Below are 11563 nucleotides of genomic sequence, written 5' to 3'. Positions count from 1 at the left end.
GATGTTCAAGGCAATTTAACGAATTCTTTATGCAGTTGTACTGCGGTGAGATTCAGGCTTCTCAAATTGCCAAGAAAACGCAAAATAACTATTTAAAATGAACAGTTCTTATTTCCCAGGTGTTCTAGGGGTCAGATGGGTACATACAAATAGGAAATTGCAAAAGAGAAAAGGTACGAAGAAAATCCATTGAAGTTGCTATTGTCTTTCAAGAATATGATTTTCGATTGTTGGATTATTGTCTGCTAATACTTTATTGATATTTAGAGGAGCATGGTGCGTTCCAAGATTCGCTTCATTTTATGATACCCGCAGCAGAAACAAAAGATTTAGGTGCAAGTGTGACAGTTGGAAATAGTCTAACAAGAGCATTTCGACAAGTTGATAGAATATGTCAAAGGAATAATGTGCCAAGGCTATTCCGTTCACAGAGATTTTATGAAAAACCATCCGAAAAGCGATCCCGCGTTCGTTCAGAAAGACACAGGGCAAGGTTCCGCGCTGGAATTGTTCGACTTGTAAACTTAGCAAAGAACATGCGTCGTTGGGGTTATTGAGTGATTCTTCGAACATTTCATTCTATTTCTTGGTTACGAAAATCCATATTAAATTAATGTATTTGGAGATCGTTGTTCTCATAGCTTTTCATTTAAGACGAGAATGCTCGAAAACCCCCTTTTGAAGTAAAATAATATATTGCTTTTTACTTCTCCGCGGATTTAAGAGCTAGACATTTTTGGGAAATATTCGTTTTTTGTTTTGTCATTTCTAAATTTTTCCTGGTATCTTTGCTTAACCCCTCCCCTATCTTATGATTTTCTACTTAACAGGATTTATTGTCTAATAACTGTCTCTACCTTCTTTTATCTTTTCAGTTTGACAATACTGCGAGATTGAGCTTAATGTTTGCATTACCCTCTAATATTACTATTCTGTTTTGCTAGCCTATAACAATTTTCTTAGTTAAATCGATGAGTTTGTTACTCTATTTATTCAAACTAATGCTGGTCGCAGGAAGTTATTACTTCTGCATGTTATAATAAATGAATTCGTTTCCTTTCGTATTGCAAATGATTTTTTTATTATTGGCCATGTAGCAGCAATTTGATGGTTGTATCCCTTTATCTTATTATAATCGTCATGAGTAAACCGACTCTCAACGTGTAACAACCAAATATGCTTACCGCTGAATTTTCATTAATCTTGGATTTGAGCAATGAAATGATAACCATCCATTTTACATTTCTGTCAACGGAAATTAAAATAATACCGAAAATATCCATTTACAGAATCATTTTTTGCTTAATTACCAGATGACTATAAGTCCCATTATTGTGCACTGCATACCATAAAGTAATTTATCACTTCCTTAATAGATTTCTGATTATTTACTCTTTCATCCAGCTAGAACTAATTACGCATATTGGCCATAGCTCACAATATACGATGGAGCGCTACCACTATTCATTAGTGCATTCAAACACGGCATCCTTAATTACAAAACTCAGTATACATTCATTAGCGTTCGCTTATTCATTAGATCGAGCGTAGATCATCTGAATTTTAACCAATGGTAGATTAAAGGGGACTTCTGTTGATGTTTGTAACGACTCAACACTCAAACGCACTTCACCAGAACAAAACACTTCTTGCCTTGTTTAGGGCATCCTTCTTTTCCAAGAAGCGTCCTGGCATCTATCCAATTTTTGCCAAAAACCCCTAGTATTCCCAGTCAATTGTGGTAGTGGTTTCACGCTTAAATTTTCGCAATGTTTGGTCGCCTCTTGCTGTTAGGGATTTTATTCCATGTCGTCTTTCTCAAATCCATTTTTGATATCTATTTCGTAACTCCTCTAATACATGGCATGAAGCAGTATTCTGCAGGCGAAGCTCCTGCTAAACGCCTATTTCTAATTGTTGGTAAGTAAACATTTGTAATAGTGAAATTAGTGTATAGAGCTTAATGAAAAAAATGTCATATTTTCGTTTTGGATTTAGAAAAAAAAACAAGAAATAGTACAACTTTTTTCTTGTCCTTCTTTTTCTTATTTTACTAACCAATATGCTTATAGGCGATGGACTACGTCCTGATAAACTATTACAACCACATTCCGAAAAGGTCATTGGAGAAGAGCAGACATATGCCGCTCCATTTTTAAGATCAATTATTCAGAATAACGGTACTTTCGGTGTTTCTCATACTCGTGTTCCCACCGAGTCACGCCCCGGACATGTTGCTCTAATAGCTGGTTTTTACGAAGATGTTTCAGCCGTCACAAAAGGCTGGAAAAAAAATCCAGTAAATTTCGATTCTGTGTTTAATCAGAGTCGGCATACTTATTCGTTTGGATCCGAAGATATTTTGCCTATGTTTAGTGAAGGTGCATCTGATCCATCTCGAGTTGATACATTCATGTATTCTTCTGAATTGGAGGATTTCTCTAGCAACGGAATTGTTCTTGACGAATGGGTTTTTGATAGGCTAGATGAACTTCTCGCTCAGTCTTTAGAGGATAAGGAACTTTGGGATATGTTGCATCGGGATAAAATAGTATTCTTCCTTCATTTACTGGGCATTGACACAATTGGCCATAATAAACACCCTGACTCAGTTGAATATGTCGAAAACATACAGTATATAGATGGAAAAATTCAAGAACTCGTTGATAAGATGAACAACTACTACAATAACGACGGAGCCTCTAGCTGGGTTTTTACAGCAGACCATGGTATGAGTGACTTTGGAAGTCATGGTGATGGCAACCTTGATAATACACGTACTCCCATCATTGCCTGGGGTGCTGGTATTCAAAGTCCTACTCATGAGAAGAATTATGGGCATGACGAGTATTCTTTGCCATGGAATTTGACGGAGATAAAACGTATTGATATACAACAAGCAGATATTGCAGCTTTAATGTCTTACCTTGTCGGTTTAAATTTTCCTGTGAATTCCGTGGGTCAAATACCCTTGGATTATCTTGATTGCTCTTCTCGCCGCAAAGCTGAGGTTGCCTTAATGAATGCTTTAGAAATTGGTGAACAATATAATTTAAAGTCTGCCTCAAAGGATCAAACTAGTATTTTCTTTCGCCCATATTCTCCTTTGAGGAACTATACAGAGGTACAAGCATCCTTTTACAACTCAGTTATTGCTGACATAGAATCTGGTGAATATGAAATTGCTATTGAGCATTGTTTCCACTTTAGCCAAACGGTTCTTTCTGGACTACGTTACCTACAACGTTACGATTGGCTTCTTCTTCGATCTATTGTTTTCTTTGGTTATTTGAGTTGGATTGGATATGTCATATGCTTTGTCTTCAGCTTAAACATAGAACCATCCTCCAAAATAGTAAAGCCTGTTTCCGTCGTCAAGAGAGTCGCATTTAATATTCCTTTTTTGTTAATTTGCATCTTTTTTTATATCCAGTCTAGTCCACCATTTTATTATGGGTATGCTCTTTTCCCAACCATATTTCTGCAACTCATTCATTCAATTTTCCCAAATACCAAACTTGGTTTCAAAAATTTTTTAACAGTTGCAAAGCAAAAGCATGGGTTTTCTCTATTAAAAATTTTGTTTATTTCGTTGTGTATTCTCTGTCTGTTACAATTTATCGTTTACAGTTATTTTCACCGCGAAGGATTTTCCGTAATTTTAATGGGATTGGCCGCATGGCCATGGCTCCTTCATGCGGATTATGCTTTTTCTCACAAAACTATATCAGTCTCGTGGTCAGTGCTTACGAGCTTATTATGCTTTTTTACGATTTTACCAGTTAATAAAAAGGAATCGTTATTATTTATTTTCGCTGGAGGATTTGCAATGTCAGTTGCTGGGGTTTTTTATATTCTTTACCGACGAAATCAAGCATTTCAATATAGCTCAACGGTCACAAACAAACAATTGGTTTTACAAGTTCTTATTATTATGGCAACTGTCCCTGTTACGCTTAAAATTGCAGACAGTCTGCAAAGGAATATTGCCATACCACCAATTTTACGTTTAGTTGCATTTGGACTTTTCATAACGTCGTACATCATTCCAAGTCATCATATTCGGTCTTGTAAACACTATTTTCTTGACCGTCTGGCTATTTTGTTTCTCACATTTTCGCCTACAATGTGCATGTTATCTATTTCTTTTGAAGCACTCTTCTATGTTGTTTTATTTATAACATTAGGATTATGGATGGAACTAGAAACAGAACTTCAAAAATATACGGAACAACTACATCCCGAATATAGCAGAAAGAAAGATGCAAAATTCCATTTATCTCTTTCTCATATTCGCATTTCCCTTTTCTTCTACATATTTATTAACGTCGCATTTTTTGGTACAGGAAACGTGGCTTCACTTTCCACATTCGCTTTGGATTCGGTGAAACGTTTTATTCCTGTATTCAATCCGGTAACACAAGGTGCACTCTTAATGTACACTATTCTGGTTCCATTTATCGCACTTTCGGCAGCTTTTGGAATAATGAACAAACGACTGGGAGGGATTCAGCAAGTTACTTTCTTTTTGGCAGTTGGAATGGCTGATATAGTTACAATTAACTTTTTTTATTTAGTAAAGGACGAAGGCTCGTGGAAGGACATTGGTGTGAGTATTAGTCATTTTTGCATCAGCAACTTTTTGATACTTTTTATTACTGCTCTGGAACATGCAAGCGCGATTCTTTGCAAAAATATTACCTACACTATTCATGAGAAAGTTAATTAAATTTAGATAATATTAAGATAGCTGATACTCGATGAAGTATCGCATCGTTCTCTCTTTTTTTCTTCCCTTACTTATTCTTTATAAATATATATTGGTAAACCGATTATGAGAATGTCTATACATGACCTTATTAACGAAGTAGGTAAATATTAAAAGTATAAAACACTGATAAACGAAGGATTATTTTAAAGAAAATGTGTTTGTATAATTGTAGGCATGCAAACTACTACTAAGGTTCTTGGAGATTATGAGATGTAGTTTATATCCATACAGATTGTAAGGATTATATCAAACGAATGGTGTTGCGAAAACACAAAGTATGAACCCGGAGTGGGATAAAACGTACCAAATAAAAAAGTTTAAAGCAGGATTTATATGAGTGACAAGGAAGAAGTCAAAGGACTTTTCAAGCACAATCAATTAATCATACTCGATAAGACCTTGTTGACCACCATACCGCCGTTTCCATGCGGAAAACCCACCATGAAGGATGTAAACAGTAGGAAGGTTTTGAAAGAGCTTTTCTTTTTGGCTTAAAGAGAGCTTTTCCTTACTTTCTGTTATACGGTTTCTCAAAATTTCTGAAAGTACTCTGGCAGCTTTAGGACCGCGAACTTGAGAATAAGTGCAATGGACGATGAGTGATCTCTTCTTCATGAGATCGTCAACATGCTGATCAACACTAGCGAGAAAAGTGTCGGAAGGAATACGCACACTGCCAGGAATACGTTCTCCTTCGTAATCGTAGTCACGAACATCGATTATGCTAATCTCGTTAGGCGATTCCATTAACCAGCCTTTTAAAGCATCAGGCGATACATAAGACAAAGTAGACATCGTTTACGAAAGGCTATAAAAGTGAATTAAAAGCAAAATGAACAACTATCAAGTAGCTGAATTGAAGCAAACGGCTATGTAGAAAAAAAAATTCAGTTAGAAAAGTAGAGAACACCAAACACAATAGTAGTAGCTACAAACTCGCTTAAGTAAAGATTAAAAGAGGGAAATCAAATAGTCTGGTATTATTAATAGTATCCGTTTACAAGGTATGTATTTCTCGTCTACTGAAATATATTAGTGGTAGAAAACAAGGATGCCAATGTCTCAGAACGAAGTCTGTAGCGTGGTACGTTACATCCAGTACTGGATTTTGAGATTTTGGAATCACAAACATGAGAACATGTATGAGATAATCGGTGTCGTTTCCTTTTATTCTTTTTTTATTTTTTTAATTATTTCTTTGCATTTCAGGGCCGAGTTTGTCATTTGGGGTTGTGTTCAGTTTTGTTAATGTAAATAAAAAAGGCTAGTAGGAATGTCGCAAATTTATGGGCATCGTTGCGACCAAGATCTTCTTCTTTATTTTCTTAAAATGCTGGAATAAAGAGGCATTTGTAGAATCCGCTTTTCTCTTCAACAGATTCTCTATTGACTTAATGAATTAAACCGATTAATCGAAAATTTTTATATCGCGATAACGAGGAAATGTGTTTACAGCTAACTCATTAATTATTTGTATATACTACCTGTAGAATAAAAAAATTAAAAGGGATATTTTTTTACTTCTAAATTTGCTATGTTAAGCCATATTGATTAAAGTGAATAAATATATAGCTAGTTGCGACGTGAAATGATCGGCCAACATTATTTAAAGATATTAGTCTAAAGTGACTTGTATTTATTCTTTTTGGTCTTTTTATTGCTTTAAGAAGCTTAACAAAAAACGGACTAGAAATTATAGAAAAAATGAAAGAAAGTATGAAACAAGGAAATCAACAAGAAAAGCGATTAAAGGAACTTTTCCTCAAAATAAAAAGGAAGTAATTATAAAAATGAGAAGAAAATTAATTAGTAGAGCAGAAGATGAAAGAGGATCTTGCCATTTACCATTCACAGCAAAGAAGTCTTTCATTAGTAAACGTCTTTAAACGATTAAAAAAGAAGAAGAAGAAGAAAAAAAAGGATTTATATGAGCATGCAATAATTGTAAACAATATGATCATTTGATTTTGCCTTTCGTGAAACTATTTTTTAATATGCCTTTTTCATAAACAAACAATAAACACTATAATCAACCAACATTTTCCCAAATTCCCAATTAAAGTCATTGATCGGTATAATCACGATCATCAAAAAAAAATTATAAATCCTTTACGATTTGTCGGTTCTGTGAAAACGATACACTCACGCATATTCATATACATATTCATGGCAAGAAAACATTAGGCTCTTCGAGACTGCAAAAACAAACGATGCTCTAAATCCTTTTCGGACAATTTGGATTCAGTGGTAATCGTATTACTGAGCGTTCTTCTAAACTTTCCTTTTTTCTGTGGATTGGTCAAGCTTCTTCGAATGCTTTTCCAAATTTCGACATAAAAAAAGTAAAACATCACTGCAACGGCAACAACTCCCCATTCCCATCCAATATACGTATGCTTGAAAACGTCTCTATTAATAACAGGAATGTAGATGGTAGGAAACACCGAAACAGCTGCAAGGGCAATGGCCCAAGCGAGGAATTTGTTTTCAACCAACGTATGGAGAAAATAACGGAAGTTCCATTCACCCCAAGGAATCCCATGAAGGTTGAATAGGGAGTTGTCAAAGTTTTTCACCTCGACTGCCATAATAAGGATGCAAAAGGTCACAACTGCAAAAACAGCAGACCGTGCTTTGAAAACATCGTTGCATCCAGCATGATAGTGGGCATTGCAATCATATGATAAATTGCCTGTACCGAATCCATACATTATGACAACCCAAGTCATAAGACTAACGACTCCAAGGAAAAATCCATACACCATCATGTCAACAATTAGACTCTTTTGGAAAATACCAACTTTGTTGTCGTGAGGGAGACGCTCCATTACATCAGGTTGAGCTAGCTCCATTCCCAGTCCCATCGAAGGAAAAGAGGAGGTAATCATATTACACCAAAGAATTTCTACGGGAGACATTGGGAACACGGAAAGATGAACCTCGTCTCTAAAGGCCAAGCCGACCACCAAGAGTATTACTTCGCCCACGTTTGAAACAAGCAAGTGCAGAACAAACCTCATGATGTTATCAAACATACGGCGTCCTTCTTCAATGGCATTGACAATGGACGAGAAATTGTCGTCCGTTAAAACAATATCACTAGCATCTTTGGCTACATCACTTCCGTTTTGACCCATTGCGATTCCTACGTTAGCTTGCTTCAAAGATGGAGAATCGTTAACGCCATCACCTGTCATCGCTACAAACGCCTTTCTTCTATGCAAGGCTTCAATCATTTTCACCTTTGTCTGAGGAGCACAGCGAGCAATAACTAGACAAAGAGCTTTCAATGAATCAACTTCTTCATCACTAAGAGCATCAAACTGTGAACCGGTCATCACCATCCATGACATATTAGGATCTCGATCAGAGATAAATGGAGGTATAATTCCAACTTCTCTTGCAATAGCTTTTGCGGTTTCCGGATGATCTCCAGTAAGCATGTGGACTCGAATACCTGCGCGATGGCAAAGTTCCACTGCACCTTTCGATTCAGTTCTTGGGGGATCGTAAATACCTACAAGAGATACAAACTCTAGAGAAGACTCGGCTACATCTCTCGGCAATGTTTCCCAATTGTCTGCCTTGTCTATAACCTTCGTTGCTAGAGCTAAGACGCGCAAACCTTCTGCTGCAAGTGTTTCCATTTGTGCTATTATTAATTCACGATCGGGTTCTTCCAGCGTAGATCCGTTTGAAGTAGAACATCTTTCCAAAATCCTTTCAACAGCACCTTTGGCGTACACGGTGTACTGACCCTGTTGGTCTTCATATATAACAGCCATACGCTTAATTTCCGAGTCAAATGGATATTCACGAACGAAAGTATTCGTCTTTAGCAAATCTTCCTTACCATAATTGAATCTTTTCGAAAATACATGTAAAGCAATTTCTGTTGGCTCGCCTTTTACAACCCACTCACCTGTCTCAGTTTGGTTCACTGTACTAAGGTTGCACAACGCGCAAGTTTTTAGTAATGGGATGAACTGGTCAGAAGGCTGGTTTGAAGGGTCAATGTTTTTCATCTCTTGCTTCTTTTCTTTCAACACATCTTGCATCGCAGCTTCAAGGCCAGATACAGTGCCAATTGTAGGATTATTGGCGTCAGAAGTATCAACACTCAAATAACCATATGAGGGAATCCAAACGCGTCTAGTAATCATTTTACCCTGGGTAATAGTACCTGTCTTGTCAGAGCAAATGTCAGTAACACCTCCTAAGGCTTCAAGCGCCTCTAGTTTTCGAACGATTACACGACGTTTTGACATGTTCTTTTGGCCCATAGCCATCGTAATCGACAATACAGCAATGAGTGATTCGGGAATGATGGAAATACCAAGGGATATAGCGTAAATAGAAACTTCGTTGGTCACATGGAAACTGTGGGCGGCCATAACGATGATGGCCAGTATAATGGCAATGCAAAAAAGAATATAAGCAAGAACAGTTAATTTCCTTTGAAGAGGTGTTCCTACGTTGAGGCCCAAAACCCTTTGAACATAATAAGAAGTGACTTTAAGATAGTACTTGTTCAGTTTACGACGGTAATTTGGCTCATCTTTTTCAGGACGTTGAAAGAGCTTTCCTTTTTGTCTTAAACCAGCTGCAATAGCTCCAATTTGCGTTTGCATACCGGTTGCGTAACAAATTCCCTTGGCACGACCTTTAGTCACAATGGAAGAGGAATATGCAAGGTTGATACGATCACCAATGGGAACATCTTCGTTCATTTGAAAAGTAGCGTGTGCATCTTTTATCACTGGAAGCGACTCACCAGTCAACAATGCTTCATCTGTCTCAAAGTTTACCGTTTCCACCAACCGAAGATCAGCGGGTACAACATCACCAGTTTTTAGCACGACTACATCCCCAGGAACTAAAAGGTGGGAGTCAATAGCATCAGTCTTACTCGAGCGTGTGACATGCGCCATAGGAGAAGCCAATGTTCGCAATGAGTCCATAGTTTTCTCGGCTTTATATTCTTGGATAAAGCCAACGGTGATATTAAGAACAATAATTGCAGAAATGACACCACCTTCAATCCAATCAGTGGTACCAAAAGACAAAGCGGCGGCCAGGATCAAGACAACACACATTGCGTTCAATACCTGGCGCAACAAGACTTTCCAGGCTGAGACACCAGAGTCGGCTTCCAGTCTATTTTCTCCATATTCGGAAAGACGATTTTGAGCCTCTTCATGGGTAAGTCCATTGGGGATAGACGTAAGGAATTCTGATTCAACATCTTTAATGTCAGAGAAATAAACGGGATTCGAGATATTAATGGTTACCATTGAACAATATTTGAGATTGAATCAAGGAAGTAAGAATATATCGGGATGAGTAGAAGGGGAGAAATATAAGTAAAATCAAAAAAGCAACTGGTTTTGTTTTCCAAAAGAAATGTAGGAAGGAAAAGGTTTATGTCTGAATATAAAAGTAAAAAAGCGGTAGTGAGGAGAAGGAGGAAATAGGAATAGTTAGAGGAATACTTTTTGTTTTAAAAATAAATTGCTCAAAGATGTATATAAACAATTAATGGAACGATGCTTGACCTAAAAATAGCAGAGAAGATTGGAAGCGAAATTAGTAAATAAATCGTGTAGATGATGTAAACAAGGTCACACACAAATATTCTCACACGCACGCTCAGTAAACAGAAATTATAGAGGCGTAGGGAGTGTAATGAAATAATAATTAGAATGCGAAAAGGTAAAGAAAGAAAGAAAATACCAAATTGTGCTGTGGGTTTTCAAAAACCAAACGCAAAGTCAAGGATCAACAAGGGACAGCAGATCAGATCAGATCAAATGAGATCCTTTTGGGGAATTAACGTATTATTTTAAAATTAAACTCGAGCTCACTTAATTGCGTACTACGCAAATCCAAATACAGAGATCTAGCAAAACACAAAAAGTGGAAAGGCAAATAAACAAATAAACACAGGACGGAAAAAGAAAAGACCGCAAGAAGGTGTATTAACGAAAAGGGGAATTTTGAAGAGGGAAAAAAAGAGTTAAACTAAAATGGAGGGGATCGAGAGAATTTGAAAAATGAGTGATAATTAAAGTATAATCAGGGGAGCTTAATTTACTTAACACGGTAAACCGAAGCTCGTAATGTTATCTTCGTCAAGGGGCTATCAGATCTTTAGCTCAGATCAGGTAGCAGGTAGTAAATGTTCAAAAAAAAAGGACGAGTTACTACTTTTTAGTTAAAGAATATTTTATATAGAGAAAAGTGAGAGGAATAGCAGCAGTATATATACGGCTTGGAAGAAAAACGATATCAGAGTGTCGGATTGCAATGACTCCGACATTGATTTCCTCAACATACATTGGCTAGAGATACAATAAGCAGCAAAGCTTGCCTGGGGAATTTAACTATAAAATTACGTAAATCATAGTAGCTGACATTATCAAGCGGAGTAACAAATGACGAATGGCGGAGTGTTGTTATTCAAGGGAAGCGAAGATGAGAGGACGATTTAGCATTTAAGATTATTCGGTTAAAGAAGAAGAAGTGTGGATTTCCATGACAGAGGAGAAGAATACTCAGAGTGAAAAAAAAATGTCAAAAAAACCGAGAAATTTTGAGAGAAACTAACCAAGGAATGAAATCCAAGAGGCAACCTGAACGTTGAAACGTTTGCCAAGATTGAGGCTTAGTCATTTGCAGTGTTAATTGTTTACGTATACTTTTGCAATTTTCATATGCCGATCCTCCTTACGCTAATAAGTATTACGAAGGTGGCTACATGTCGGTGTTTTATAGGTAACATAATTACGATAA

At 36.8% G+C, this 11563-nt stretch overlaps 4 protein-coding genes and 7 long non-coding RNA genes across 11 annotated transcripts; 5 read left to right on the top strand and 6 right to left on the bottom strand.

Moving 5' to 3' along the window:
- Positions 1–62: 62 nt before the first annotated feature.
- Positions 63–1045, top strand: mrp21 (mitochondrial 37S ribosomal protein bS21m). Its single transcript, NM_001021155.3, has 2 exons — positions 63–173; positions 268–1045. The coding sequence occupies exons 1-2, from the start codon at positions 98–100 to the stop codon at positions 555–557; spliced, it is 366 nt and encodes a 121-aa protein (NP_595249.1). The 5' UTR covers positions 63–97; the 3' UTR covers positions 558–1045.
- Positions 1008–3004, bottom strand: SPOM_SPNCRNA.4801. Its single transcript, NR_194157.1, has one exon. It is a non-coding gene; the product is annotated as a non-coding RNA (long non-coding RNA).
- Positions 1632–4905, top strand: its8 (pig-N family GPI synthesis protein). The gene is made up of 2 exons (NM_001021154.3): positions 1632–1920; positions 2073–4905. Exons 1-2 carry the CDS (start codon positions 1770–1772, stop codon positions 4727–4729), a joined length of 2808 nt encoding a protein of 935 aa, NP_595248.1. The 5' UTR covers positions 1632–1769; the 3' UTR covers positions 4730–4905.
- On the bottom strand, positions 3116–3643 carry SPOM_SPNCRNA.4800. The gene has a single exon (NR_194156.1). It is a non-coding gene; the product is annotated as a non-coding RNA (long non-coding RNA).
- Positions 3857–4133, bottom strand: SPOM_SPNCRNA.4799. The gene has a single exon (NR_194155.1). It is a non-coding gene; the product is annotated as a non-coding RNA (long non-coding RNA).
- Positions 4906–4916: 11 nt separating the features above from the next.
- On the bottom strand, positions 4917–5817 carry ibp1 (Cdc25 family phosphatase Ibp1). The gene has a single exon (NM_001021153.3). The coding sequence runs from the start codon at positions 5564–5566 to the stop codon at positions 5150–5152; it is 417 nt and encodes a 138-aa protein (NP_595247.1). The 5' UTR covers positions 5567–5817; the 3' UTR covers positions 4917–5149.
- Positions 5818–6246: 429 nt separating this feature from the next.
- On the bottom strand, positions 6247–11003 carry cta3 (P-type calcium transport ATPase Cta3). Its single transcript, NM_001021152.3, has one exon. The coding sequence runs from the start codon at positions 10063–10065 to the stop codon at positions 6952–6954; it is 3114 nt and encodes a 1037-aa protein (NP_595246.1). The 5' UTR covers positions 10066–11003; the 3' UTR covers positions 6247–6951.
- Positions 6598–10236, top strand: SPOM_SPNCRNA.1374. The gene has a single exon (NR_150251.1). It is a non-coding gene; the product is annotated as a non-coding RNA (long non-coding RNA).
- Positions 10468–10858, top strand: SPOM_SPNCRNA.4798. Its single transcript, NR_194154.1, has one exon. It is a non-coding gene; the product is annotated as a non-coding RNA (long non-coding RNA).
- SPOM_SPNCRNA.319 lies at positions 10841–11508 on the bottom strand. The gene has a single exon (NR_150728.1). It is a non-coding gene; the product is annotated as a non-coding RNA (long non-coding RNA).
- Positions 10963–11404, top strand: SPOM_SPNCRNA.4797. The gene has a single exon (NR_194153.1). It is a non-coding gene; the product is annotated as a non-coding RNA (long non-coding RNA).
- Positions 11509–11563: the final 55 nt, after the last annotated feature.

Source organism: Schizosaccharomyces pombe (genome assembly GCF_000002945.2).
Source record: "Schizosaccharomyces pombe strain 972h- genome assembly, chromosome: II".
Classification (NCBI taxonomy): domain Eukaryota; kingdom Fungi; phylum Ascomycota; class Schizosaccharomycetes; order Schizosaccharomycetales; family Schizosaccharomycetaceae; genus Schizosaccharomyces; species Schizosaccharomyces pombe.
Note: the sequence above shows the minus strand (reverse complement) of the source record. Positions and strands in the feature narration are given on the sequence as shown.

Excerpts from the sequence above, each read along its gene's own strand:
- mrp21 (NM_001021155.3), top strand. The coding sequence starts at position 98 with ATGAACAGTTCTTATTTCCCAGGTGTTCTAGGGGTCAGATGGGTACAT. Across the intron at positions 174-267 it reads GAAATTGCAAAAGAGAAAAG|AGGAGCATGGTGCGTTCCAA; the intron begins GTACGAAGAAAA and ends ATTGATATTTAG.
- ibp1 (NM_001021153.3), bottom strand. The coding sequence starts at position 5,566 with ATGTCTACTTTGTCTTATGTATCGCCTGATGCTTTAAAAGGCTGGTTA.
- cta3 (NM_001021152.3), bottom strand. The coding sequence starts at position 10,065 with ATGGTAACCATTAATATCTCGAATCCCGTTTATTTCTCTGACATTAAA.
- its8 (NM_001021154.3), top strand. The coding sequence starts at position 1,770 with ATGTTTGGTCGCCTCTTGCTGTTAGGGATTTTATTCCATGTCGTCTTT. Across the intron at positions 1,921-2,072 it reads ACGCCTATTTCTAATTGTTG|GCGATGGACTACGTCCTGAT; the intron begins GTAAGTAAACAT and ends ATATGCTTATAG.